This window comes from Oncorhynchus keta, unplaced genomic scaffold (assembly GCF_023373465.1).
Source record: "Oncorhynchus keta strain PuntledgeMale-10-30-2019 unplaced genomic scaffold, Oket_V2 Un_scaffold_1526_pilon_pilon, whole genome shotgun sequence".
NCBI lineage: Eukaryota > Metazoa > Chordata > Actinopteri > Salmoniformes > Salmonidae > Oncorhynchus > Oncorhynchus keta.
In genome coordinates, this window is record NW_026290798.1 from 178 (window position 1) to 14310 (window position 14133).

At 43.7% G+C, this 14133-nt stretch overlaps 1 protein-coding gene across 1 annotated transcript; it reads right to left on the reverse strand.

Moving 5' to 3' along the window:
• Window positions 1–344: 344 nt before the first annotated feature.
• LOC127927548 (sodium-dependent neutral amino acid transporter B(0)AT1-like) lies at window positions 345–14027 on the reverse strand (the record flags this gene model as incomplete). Its single annotated transcript, XM_052514078.1, is given in 10 exon segments — window positions 345–501; window positions 843–864; window positions 867–970; window positions 2864–2976; window positions 3236–3346; window positions 3546–3637; window positions 3640–3726; window positions 6101–6238; window positions 6395–6535; window positions 13728–14027. Coding segments are annotated over 10 exon segments (1170 nt in total), but the record flags the coding sequence as incomplete, so codon positions are not given.
• Window positions 14028–14133: the final 106 nt, after the last annotated feature.

The window sequence follows — 14133 nt, forward strand, 5'->3', positions numbered from 1 at the left end:
GAGCATGTATGTAAGAGACCTTAGCTTAGCTTAGCTTAGGTGGTCCTTCTGTAGCTCAGTTGGTAGAGCATGGCGCTTGTAACGCCAGGGTAGTGGGTTCGATCCCCAGGACCACCCATACATAGAATGTATGCACACATGACTGTAAGTCGCTTTGGATAAAAGCGTCTGCTAAATGGCATATATTATATATTATTATTAGCTTAAAAGCTCTGGTTTCCCATTCACAGATTAGGCTACTGCTGGTCTAAAAATCACTTTCAATGGAGAATCTCATTGAGCATGCTTTTCAGTCCGGGACTGCGGTTAATCTGTGTCTGAGAAACCAGTCCTAAAAGTCATACCTCGCTGAGGAAAGTGTTCAAGTCACAGGTCTTCAAGTTGAGCTCCTGAATGACTTCTGGATGTGTTCCATTGAGACTCTGGAGAACCTGATCATAGTTGTTCTCAGTGACGTTTCCCTCTGGGAGATCAAATGTATTCAGCAGCACCAGGATATTTCTACAGAATCATTGTGGAAAATTAGGTGACGCCATGGCCTCTTTTCGCGGGTAACATTACATCTAACTATGTCACATCGCTATCATACTGTCATATCGGAGGGCACTGTTAGGTACATGTAGGGTTGCAAAAATTCCCAGATTTGACAGAAATCGTGGCTGGAGGATTCCCAGATGTCCTGCTTATCCCATCCTGATTCCACGACTCTTCCAACTGGGATTTCTGAAAACCTGGGAATTTTGGGAAAGGTGACGAATTTTGGCAACTGTACTCATATCATATTGGATGCAGTGAGTACTGTAGTAGGAACATGTCGTCTACAGAGACGGGTAGATTCCTACCCGCCAAGACAGTTGTCAAATTCTCTGTGGCTCTGAAGCCAATGATGGTGTAGATGACTGTTGCAGCGTAGATGGAGGTGAAGCCATTGACGGCAGAGATGGTCACTGCATCCTGTTCACAGTTGTTACTGGGGATCAAAAACAACAACGTCCTGCTCAAATCAAATCAAATTTATTGGTCACATGCACATGGTTAGCAGATGTTAATGCGAGTGTAGTGAAATGCTTGTGCTTCTAGTTCCGACAGTGCAGTAACAGCTAACAAGTAATCTAACAATACCACAACAACTGCCTTATATACTGTACACAAGTGTAAAGGAATGAATAAGAATGTGTACTGTCATGACGTTGCCCTGTTGGTGAGGTTTATGACCCCATAAATACCTTCCCCTTTCCTCTCTACTCTACAGATGTGACTGTTGGAAAGCCCTTTGTTAACATAGAGAGTCTGGTAACATCAAAAAAGGGTGGGAACAGAACCATATTTTGCAATCCAACCAGCTGAAAATATGCATTGGTACTTAAAGAATATGATGTCAGATCAGTTGTCATCTGAGACATTGTTACTGATGACAGGATGACATAAACTGTATCTTGGAAATTCTACACATCCTAGTTATCATGAGAAAATGAGAGAATGGTTTTTATAAAGTAACAATTCTGCTCACTCAGTGCCCAAGTGAACAGACGTTGGTTGTAAACTATGAAACACACCCTTCTCTCCCACCCACTACATAAGGCCCTTTAGTGAAAATGTAACGTTGTTGTTCCTAAGGATGTGAGGACTACTGTCCATACGTTAAAAGGGCTAATATCAACTACAGAACTAAGCCAACCTCAGCGTGAGCTCTGGTTGCAAACGGTTGAACGACAATAAACAAATGAAATTAGCATTGTGTTCCCGGTGACGTGAGGACTGCTGTCCATACCTTAAAAAGGGTGAATTTCAACTTGGAGGTGACGACGACACGCCGGAAGGATGAATTTCAACTATACCAGCCAGAATATAGCATGATCGTATAGTATGGCAACCTGGTATGAACTTTGAACTCTTACTTATTAAAGAAGTGATACCTCCTAGACGTTGAGTTAGCAGCAGCAGCTGTAAACATGGGCCAGGAAAGGACGGACAAAGTATTTGTTCTACCACACGACGACGGTCCTACAACGTATCCACTTTACCACGAGACATTCTTCAGAGGACAAGAGATCCCTGCTGGGCAACCCAGCCGTCCATCTACGACCAATCTATTGAAGTGCAGGTCAGAGTAAATATTTCTTGCATTTTCCTTCTCCAAATGAGCGGTTATTTAGAATGCATAAGATTCTGTATTTACGATAGCATAGCTTCATGAGGTCCGATAGCGACCCAAACCTTTTGTTCCTCAGTCTTCCCCCGCTTTCATTCAAACCCAACCCTCTTTCTTTGTGTAACCAGCCGTCATATCGGTTCCGTCCACCAGGGACATTTTCTTGCATGACTTAATTACTAATCAATGTATGATCCGTCCTGTGTATATGTAATTATTTAGGTATTTAGTAAATAAATAAGTAAATCAAATTTTGTATTGCTGATTCAACTTGTTAGCCAGAGTTCATGAAGATAACCAAGAATTTACGATGTTCAGATGAGACTGAATAAGGTGACGATTAATGATGGACTGCTATTGAGGTAAAACATTACCAGGTCTTTAAGGGTTTATTCAGAAGATAACAGCTCTCTTAACATTATTTCGTGGTGCCCCGACTTTCTAGTTAATTACATTTCCTACCCTCAGCACCTGGGGTCGTCACGTCAGAAAGTCCAGGACCCAGTTGCACAGGGCGGATCGAGACCCAGGTGCTGAGACTGAGCATGTCCTGATATGGACACCATAACGCTCTATTTTAGCACAGTTGTCGGGCTTTATAACACAATTCAAAAGTGTCCCAATACAACATAGTAAACCACTTTTTTCCTAAAATATACAATACATTGATTAAACAATAGTAGTTTATTTAGATGGTTGATTGTGACTTACTGCACAGAGTTGTAGCTGGAAAAAGAGATGAGTCCACCAAATGCTATGGAGAAGGAATATAACACCTGGGCCCCTGCATCCAGCCAGGTAGATGGGTTGGTCAGCTCTGTCAACTGGGACAACAACACAACGTTTTGTCCCATGATTCAGATTTACCTGATTTATATATGACCTATTTATCTGATGTCAGTTCAGGGATGGGTTTACATTTCTTTTAGCGTGAGGTTTTTTTGTGAAGTGTAACAGTGTCCCAAATGGCATCCTATTTCCTGCATAGTGCACTACTTTTAACCAGGGCCCATATGTCTGTAGTCAAAAGTAGTAGACTATATAGGGAATAGGTTGCCATTTGGACCACAACACTTGACTTACGTTCGGGGTGAAGAGAAACACAACTCCACTCAAAGAGCCTTTCAAAGTCAGACCTCTGATCAGGAAAATGCTCAACACTACGTAGGGTAGCGTTGAGGTGACATACACAGCCTATGAGGAGAGGGGAGACAGGGATTTCACTATACCTTTATTTGTATTCGCAATCACTGAGACATGATAACATAAAACTACCTTTATGCTATTTTATTTGTCCATTTTCCAATGTTCATCCATTGTTATTGGTCATAAGTGGATATAAATGTGAACGTAAACATGTAGTCCTCATCTCAGATAGATTGAGCTGCTCTACCTTCCCAGTGGTCTCGATGCCTCGGATGATGCAAATATAGAGCACGGCCCAGGCACTGACCAGACACAGCACCATCCACCACTGCAGACCCCGTTCTCACCAATGTCTGTGGTGGTGTTCAGGGTCTCTCTGTACCAGAAGAAGTCCACTGGGGAGCTCTGCTCACACTCTGACACCAGGCCTGAGACATTTAGGGAAATAATTTACAAATAATACATTATTACAATTAGACATACAGTGGGGCAAAAAAGTATTTAGTCAGCCACCAATTGTGAAAGTTCTCCCACTTAAAAAGATGAGAGAGGCCTGTAATTTTCATCATAGGTACACTTCAACTATGACAGACAAAATGAGAAATAAAAATCCAGAAAATCACATTGTAGGATTTTTAATGAATTTATTTGCAAATTGTGGTGGAAAATAAGTATTTGGTCAATAACAAAAGTTTATCTCAATACTTTGTTATATACCCTTTGTTGGCAATGACAGAGGTCAAACGTTTTCTGTAAGTCTTCACAAGGTTTTCACACACTGTTGCTGGTATTTTGGCCCATTCCTCCATGCAGATCTCCTCTAGAGCAGTGATGTTTTGGGGCTGTTGCTGGGCAACACGGACTTTCAACTCCCTCCAAAGATTTTCTTTGGGGTTGAGATCTGGAGACTGGCTAGGCCACTCCAGGACCATGAAATGCTTCTTACGAAGCCACTCCTTCGTTGCCCGGCGGTGTGTTTGGGATCATTGTCATGCTCCAGTTTCAACTGTTCTGCCTTACTATTATTTGACCATGCTGGTCATTTATGAACATCTTGGCCATGTTCTGTTATAATCTCCACCCGGCACAGCCAGAAGAGGACTGGCCACCCCACATATGCTCTAGGTTTTCTCTAAGTTTTCTCTCTTTCTTTCTCTCTCTCGGAGGACCTGAGCCCAAGGACCGTGCCCCAGGACGACCTGACATGATGACTCCTTTGCTGTCCCCAGTCCACCTGACTGTGCTGCTGCTCGAGTTGATTTTTTACCAAAAGTTCTATTTTGGTTTCATCTGACCATATTACATTCTCCCAATCTTCTTCTGGATCATCCACATGCTCTCTTGCAAACTTCAGACAGGCCTGGACATGTACTGGCTTAAGCAGGGGGACTCATCTGGCACTGCAGGATTTGAGTCCCTGGCGGCGTAGTATGTTACTGATGGTAGGCTTTGTTACTTTGGTCCCAGCTCTCTGCAGGTCATTCACTAGGTCCCCCCGTGTGGTTCTGGGATTTTTTCTCACCCTTCTTGTGATCATTTTGACCCCACGGGGTGAGATCTTGCATGGAGCCCCAGATCGAGGGAGATTATCAGTGGTCTTGTATGTCTTCCATTTCCTAATAATTGCTCCCACAGTTGATTTCTTCAAACCAAGCTGCTTACCTATTGCAGATTCAGTCTTCCCAGCCTGGTGCAGGTCTACAATTTTGTTTCTGGTGTCCTTTGACAGCTCTTTGGTCTTGGCCATAGTGGAGTTTGGAGGGTGACTGTTTGAGGTTGTGGACAGGTGTCTTTTATACTGATAACAAGTACAAATAGGTGCCATTAATACAGGTAACAAGTGGAGGACAGAGGAGCATCTTAAAGAAGAAGTTACAGGTCTGTGAGAGCCAGAAATCTTGCTTGTTTGTAGGTGACCAAATACTTATTTTCCACCATTATTTTGCAAATAAATTCATAAAAAATCCTACAATGTGATTTTCTGGATTTTTTTTCTTCTTATTTTGTCTGTCATAGTTGAAGTGTACCTATGATGAAAATGACAGGCCTATCTCATCTTTTTAAGTGGGAGAACTTGCACAATTGGTGGCTGACTAAATACTTTTTTGCCCCACTGAACATGACTGGATGATTCAAACACGGGCCAATAGAGCTTTGGTCAAAAGTATTGCACTATAGGGAATAGGGTGGCATTTAGGATGCAGACCATGTTCAGCCATAGTACATGTAGTATCTTCAGATTCCATAATAAATGTACTTCTTCCTTGTAATATAGCTGTCATCCTGAGTGTGAAGCATGTTTATCAGTGTTGAGGTCAATTCCATTTCAATTCAGTTCATTAATTCAGAAAGTAAACTAACATTATTCTCAGTTCTCCTCTATGAAATATCTGTTGGCTTTCTGAATTTGCTGAATTTTAATTCACCCCTGACCCCCATAATGTCTCAAATACTATACAGTACATCTGCGACTCTCTGTTGTCATCTATGCATAGACACTTTAATAAGTCTACCTAGTACATATACATATTACCTCAACTAACCGGTGCCCACGCACATTGACTCTGTATCGGTACCCCCCTGTATATAGTCTATTGTTATTTTACTGTTGCTCTTTAATTACTTGTCACTTTTATCTCTTATTCTTATACATATTTCTTTTTAAACTGCATTGTTGGTTAGGGCCTGTAAGTAAGCCTTTCACCTGTTCTATTCTGAACATGTGACTAATACATTTCATTTAATTTGATATCTCATTTTTACCAATCTTGCATGGAGACGGTGTCTGTACGGAACTCTTACCTGTTAGATTGTAATTGAGGGGACATTGGCTCCAAGGCAGCGTCTCTTGGAAGGAGTTAAATAAGTACCACATCACCCAGGCCATGATGGTGTTGTAGTACAGGCTGATCATCAAAGAAACAAACATGGACGCTATGCCTGGGAAGAACACAGAGCAGTGAGTCCATGATGACTCAAGGTTTATTGAAGCATCACGTGTAGCTCTGGTCCCGGGGCGTTTACCTGCTGCTTACATGCAGCAAACTGCACCTTATGTATTTGCCCTGGACCAGAGATAGGGAAAGTGTTGCTTACCAACTCCAGCTAAGTATGGATGGATGGAAGACCAGACACCTACACTGCCTTTCCTTAGACGTTGACCAATAGCAAACTCCAGATGGAGCAGGGGAACACCTTCTAGAACCAGTAGAATCAGGAAAGGAATCATGAATGCACCTGAGAACAAAGAGGCCACAATCAAAGCTCTTAAATCATTGGTAAATATCCATGACTCTTACTGACATCTCATGACATACAGACACCTGCAGATGTAATGGAGTGTATATTACAAGTCTTCTTTATCATATATAGGGGTGGCAGGTAGCCTAGTGGTTCGAGCGTTGGGCCATTAACCGAAAGGTTGCTGGATCGAATCCCCAAGCTGATAAGGTAAGAATCTGTCGTTCTGCCCTGAACAAGGCAGTTAACCCACTGTTCCCGATAGGCTAAGAATTTGTTCTTAACTGACTTGCCTAGTTAAATAAAGGTTCAAATTTAAATATGAAACACCTGTACTTGGGTTTAGAATAAAAACACAGGGCTCATCGATACACATACCTGTCTATCTAAACATACTGCCAAAAAAGGATAGAGAGAAACAGATGGAGAGAAACAATAAAACCACTTGTGAATCACATAACACTGATGTCCTTTTACGGAGACAAGTCAATGCACCTTTTGCAGGCGGGAATGGCTGAAGTAAAGGATTTACTGTGGCACAGGATAGTGATGGTGTTGGTGGTTCAATGTGCAGGTGATTATCCCTCAGTTCACAACAAACTCTTCTCAAGGCTTTCCTGTCCATCAGCAATCTTCAGTAGATAACAGTCTTTATCTGCCTTAACAGTCCTTATCTGTCGTTCGCTTGTAGTCAAACCGTTTCCATAGAACGTGATGGGATGTTACCGTAAGTCCATTTAGGCACTCTCTCTGTATTTAGATAAGATAAGAGCGGAGGTGTTTCATTACAATTATCACACTGGGTGGATGTTACTGGGCTAAAGCACCCTATCTACCCTGGGTCGGCACAAGAGAGCCCATATTGTAGTTACATCCCTCATTAGTGTATAACCATTAGAAATTAGTCTTCTCTTCTTCTTCTTCTTCTTCTTCTTCTCATTAGTCTTCTCAATGTTTGCCAACAATACAGTAGATGGATATACAGTGTCTTCAGAAAGTATTCACACCCCTTGACTTTCTCCACATTTTGTTGTGTTACAGCCTGAATTTAAGAGGGATTCAATTGATATGTTGTGTCCCTGGCCTACACACAATACCTCATAATGTCAAAGTGGAATTATGTTTTGTGGAATTGTTACAAATGAATTCAAGCCCTTTGTTATGGCCAGCCTAAATAAGTTGAGCAGTAAAAATGTGTTTAACAAGTCACAATAAGTTGTATGGACTCAATAATAATAGTGTTTAACAGGATTGTTTTAATGACTACCTCATCTCTGTACCCCACACATATGTAAGGTTCCTGAGTCGAGCAGTGAATTTCAAAACAGATTAAACTACACAGACCAGCAACTTTTTACAATATCTTGCAAAGAAGGGCAACTATTGGTAGAAGGATACAAAAAAAGCAGACATTGAATATCCCTTTGAGCATGGTGAAGTTATTCATTGTACTTTGGATGGTGTATCAGTACACCCAGTCATTACAAAGATGTAGGTGTCCTCCCTAACTCAGGTTGCCGGAGAGGAACGAAAACGCTCAGGGATTTTACCATGAGGGCAATGGACTTTAACCCTCCTGCTGTGTTCCGGCCGAATTTGACCAATTTACAAGGTTTCTCTCTGAAAATGTAGTTCATTTAATCTGATTGTCATGAGGTTCCATGACTTTGTTCACACAGGGCATCTGAACACAAAAAAATACATTTTGATGATTGTCTTTACATTTTGGGTGTTTTATTTAACTTTTGTACACCTGTGGTGTTCCCAGTCAAAATGGCCGGTCATTAGAAATGAATGGGTGAGACTACAATTAGTGTATAAAATTAAGTTCAGGCACATGCCCATTCATCAGATGGACACACTTCCTCTCCCAGACCCCCACATGCATATGTGTGCATAAGCACACACACACACACACACACACACACACACACACACACGCACGCACGCACGCACGCACGCACGCACGCACGCACACACACACACACACACACACACACACACACACACACACACACACACACACATACACACACATACACACACACACACACACACACACACACACACACACACACACACACACACACACACACACACACACACACACACACATCACTTCCCTTCTTGGCTTCCATGGCAACCCCCACAGGAACCTTTCCCCAATATAATCTATTCCCGAGGGAACCACACCTGCTGGCATTCTCACAAGCAATTGCAACATTGTTTTAATAATATACATAACTTTTCTCGCAGCTCTGGTATATAAAGCTTTTTTGAGGCCTTGCTCACAATTCATTCTGTGGCAGCACAATGACCAAATGATATAGTGTATGTGAGGCTCGAGATCATATCTTTGATCATGACACTGGTGAGGAGGAGAGAGTACTTGTTAAACTTTTACACAAAGTCGTCTGTGATAAATAGCACAATATGTTTTATCTGAGTATTTATTATAGTCAAAATAATCCATACATTATGCTTATTCTACCCAAAAACTAGTTGTATGTGCACAGGGCAATGAGGCCAACAGACCACAAAAGCAAATAGAAGTTCAAAACTTGTAATGTTCACAAGAACTTAAGTTTATAAAAAGATCTAACACAACATTAGATGATAATATATGTATTATTATGGATTTATAATCATCTATAATGGGTGGTCATTTTGGACAGGGAACACAGAATGAATGAACATGAAACGAACTCAACAGGAGGGTCATTAAAACAGTTACAGAGTTTAATGGCTGTGATGGGAGAACATTGAGGATGGATCAACAACATTGTAGTCATTACACAATGCTAAACTAATTTACAGAGAGAAAATAACTCAAATATTGTATAGAACAAAAATATTCCAAAACATGCATCCTGTATGAAATAAGGCACTAAAGTAATAATGCAAACAATTTGAATTAACTTTATGTCTTGAATACAAATTGTTTTGTATGGGGCAAATCCAACATCCCACTCTTCATTTTTTTCAAGCATGGTAGTGGCTGCATCATGGTATGGGTATGCTTGTCATCGACTGGGGAGATTTATAGGATAAAACGAAACCTAAAAGAACTAAGCACAGGCAAAATCCTAGAGGAAAACCTGGTTCAGTTTGCTTTCCTACAGACACTGGGAGATGTTCACCTTTCAGCAGGACAATAACCTTAAACACAAGGCCAAATATACACTGGAGTTGCTTACCAAGACAACATTCAATGTTCCTGAGTGGGCTAGTTACAGATTTGACTTAAATCAGCTTGAAGATCTATGGCAAGACTTGAAAATGGCTGTCTAGCAATGATCAACAACCAATTTGAGTTTGAAGAATGTTAAAAATAATAATGTGCAAATATTGTACAATCCAGGTGTGCAAAGCTTTAAAATACTTACCCAGAAAGACTCACAGCTGTAATTGCTGCCAAAGGTGATTCTAACATGTATTGACTCAGGGGTGTGAATACTTACGTAAATTGTATATTTCAACACATTTGCAAACATTTCTAAAAATGTTTTTTTCACTTTGTCATTATATGGTATTGTGTGTAGATTGTGAATAGTGAATTTAAAAAAAAGTTGAATTCAGGCTGTAACACAACAAAATGTGGAATAAGTCAAGGGGTATGAATACTTGCTGAAGGCACTGGAGCATCATGTGTTTGGCGACATGGGCAAAGTGCAAATGAATAACTCTGTTATACTAACTGACAATAAGTTAGATATTTTTCCTGGGATCTGTCTATAGACTCCAGGCATGTCCTCTCCATCAGTCATTGACAAGACATTATGACTGGAGGTGTGATGTAAATCAAGCTTTAACACCTATACAAGGCCTGTCAGCATAAGTAGTAGTAATAGATTACTACATCAGCTAACGAAATGCAGTGTTTGTGGCGCTGGAGCCTCCATAGAGACAGATCACCATGGGGCCTCCATAGAGACAGATCACCATGGAGCCTCCATGGAGACAGATCACCATGGAGCCTCCATAGAGACAGATCACCACGGAGCCTCCATAGAGATAGATCACCATGGGGCCTCCATAGAGACAGATCACCATGGAGCCTCCATAGAGACAGATCACCATGGGGCCTCCATAGAGACAGATCACCATGGAGCCTCCATAGAGACAGATCACCATGGAGCCTCCACAGAGACAGATCACCATGGAGCCTCCATGGAGACAGATCACCATGGAGCCTCCATAGAGACAGATCACCATGGAGCCTCCATAGAGACAGATCACCATGGGGCCTCCATAGAGACAGATCACCATGGGGCCTCCATAGAGACAGATCAACATGGAGCCTCCATAGAGACAGATCACCATGGAGCCTCCATAGAGACAGATCACCATGGGGCCTCCATAGAGACAGATCACCATGGGGCCTCCATAGAGAAAGATCACCATGGAGCCTCCATAGAGACAGATCACCATGGAGCCTCCACAGAGACAGATACCATGGAGCCTCCATGGAGACAGATCACCATGGAGCCTCCATAGAGACAGATCACCATGGAGCCTCCATAGAGACAGATCACCATGGGGCCTCCATAGAGACAGATCACCATGGAGCCTCCATGGAGACAGATCACCATGGAGCCTCCATAGAGACAAATCACCATGGAGCCTCCATAGAGACAGATCACCATGGGGCCTCCATAGAGACAGATCACCATGGAGCCTCCATAGAGACAGATCACCATGGAGCCTCCACAGAGACAGATCACCACGAAGACTCCATAGAGACAGATCACCATGGAGCCTCCATAGAGACAGATCACCATGAAGCTTCCATAGAGACAGATCACCACGGAGCCTCCATAGAGACAGATCACCATGGAGCCTCCATAGAGACAGATCACCACTGAGCCTCCATAGAGACAGATCACCATGGAGCCTCCATAGAGACAGACACCATGGTTAGACTACACATAAACTAGTGACACAAACAGCAGACATGTTTTTCACTGTTCTCATTAGTTCTGTGTTTTTATTGTATTGTAAGTACACTTTATGTACCTGATAACAGTGGAACAATGTGTGCAATGTGTAATTAGAATATGTGTTAAACAGCACCTACAATAATAAGAACACTGTAAAGTAAAGCAAAATCAGTATTTTTGTACATCAAGCAAATCAGAGAAGAACATGAGCTTTCCCTATACAAGTGATCCAACCAAACCAAACCACACCACACCCCATCCAATCCAACCCCATCCAACCACACCACACCACAACCCATCCAAAGCTTTAAAAGACTTACCCAGAAAGACTCACAGCTGTAATTGCAGCCAAAGGTGATTCTAACATGTATTGACTCAGGGGTGTGAATAATTACATAAATTGTATATTTCAACACATTTGCAAACATTTCTAAAAACATGTTTTCACACCCCATCCTACCCCATCCAACCACACTACACCCCATCCAACCACACCACACCACACCAAACCCCATTCAACCCCATCCAACCACACTACACCCCATCCAACCACACCACACCACACCAAACCCCATTCAACCCCATCCAACCACACTACACCCCATCCAACCACACCACACCACACCAAACCCCATTCAACCCCATCCAACCACACCAGACCACACCCCAACTAACCACACTACACTACACCCCATCCAACCACACCAAACCCCATTCAACCCCATCCAACCACACCAGACCACACCCCAACTAACCACACTACACTACACCACATCTAACCCCATCCAACCACACCATAAACCATCCAATCACACCACAAACCATCCAACCCCATCACAACCCATCCAACCACACTACACCCCATCCAACCACACCACACCACACCAAACCCCATTCAACCCCATCCAACCACACTACACCCCATCCAACCACACCACACCACACCAAACCCCATTCAACCCCATCCAACCACACCAGACCACACCCCAACTAACCACACTACACTACACCCCATCCAACCACACCAAACCCCATTCAACCCCATCCAACCACACCAGACCACACCCCAACTAACCACACTACACTACACCACATCTAACCCCATCCAACCACACCATAAACCATCCAATCACACCACAACCCATCCAACCCCATCACAGCCCATCCAACCACACCACACCACAAACCATCCAACCCCATCACAGCCCATCCAACCACACCACACCACAAACCATCCAACCCCATCACAGCCCATCCAACCACACCACACCACAAACCATCCAACCCCATCACAGCCCATCCAACCACACCACACCACAAACCATCCAACCCCATCACAGCCCATCCAACCACACCACAAACCATCCAACCCCATCACAGCCCATCCAACCACACCACAAACCATCCAACCCCATCACAGCCCATCTAACCACACCACACCACAAACCATCCAACCACAGCACAGCCCATCCAACCACACCACACCACAAACCATCCAACCCCATCACAGCCCATCCAACCACACCACAAACCATCCAACCCCATCACAGCCCATCCAACCACACCACAAACCATCCAACCCCATCACAGCCCATCCAACCACACCACAAACCATCCAACCCCATCACAGCCCATCCAACCACACCACACCACAAACCATCCAACCCCATCACAGCCCATCCAACCACACCACAAACCATCCAACCCCATCACAGCCCATCCAACCACACCACACCACAAACCATCCAACCCCATCACAGCCCATCCAACCACACCACACCACAAACCATCCAACCCCATCACAGCCCATCCAACCACACCACACCACAAACCATCCAACCCCATCACAGCCCATCCAACCACACCACAAACCATCCAACCCCATCACAGCCCATCCAACCACACCACAAACCATCCAACCCCATCACAGCCCATCCAACCACACCACAAACCATCCAACCCCATCACAGCCCATCCAACCACACCACAAACCATCCAACCCCATCACAGCCCATCCAACCACACCACAAACAAACCATCCAACCCCATCACAGCCCATCCAACCACACCACACCACAAACCATCCAACCCCATCACAGCCCATCCAACCACACCACAAACCATCCAACCCCATCACAGCCCATCCAACCACACCACACCACAAACCATCCAACCACAGCACACCCCAGCAAACCTCATTCAACCACACCACAGCCCGTCCAACCCCACCACAGCATAACAACACCTACCTCCCCCATGACTCTGGCACAGGTAAGGGAATCTCCATACGTTCCCCAGCCCCACACAGAACCCCACGCAGGTGAGCATGTATTGGGTCTTGTTGTCCCATTTGGGCCTGTCTCCCCTCCCAGCCTCTTCCGTCTCCAGCTTGTCCAGCTCCTCATGGGACAGGATCCTGTCTTCCAGGCCTGGGTTGGGCAGCTGTAGTCTCATGGTTCCTCGGGTGTAGATGGCCTGGTTCAGCAGTGTGACAGGGGAGAGCTAGTCTCTAGGTAAACGGTAGCTGGTACACTAGCTGAGGTGTGGAAAAACTGGTTGCCAACTTTGCAAAACAGACTTTTAGCTGAACTTGTTTAGTAGATGATTGCTTTACCAAGCTGAAGAGTGACACGTGAGGTGTCAGGGATGAGTCAT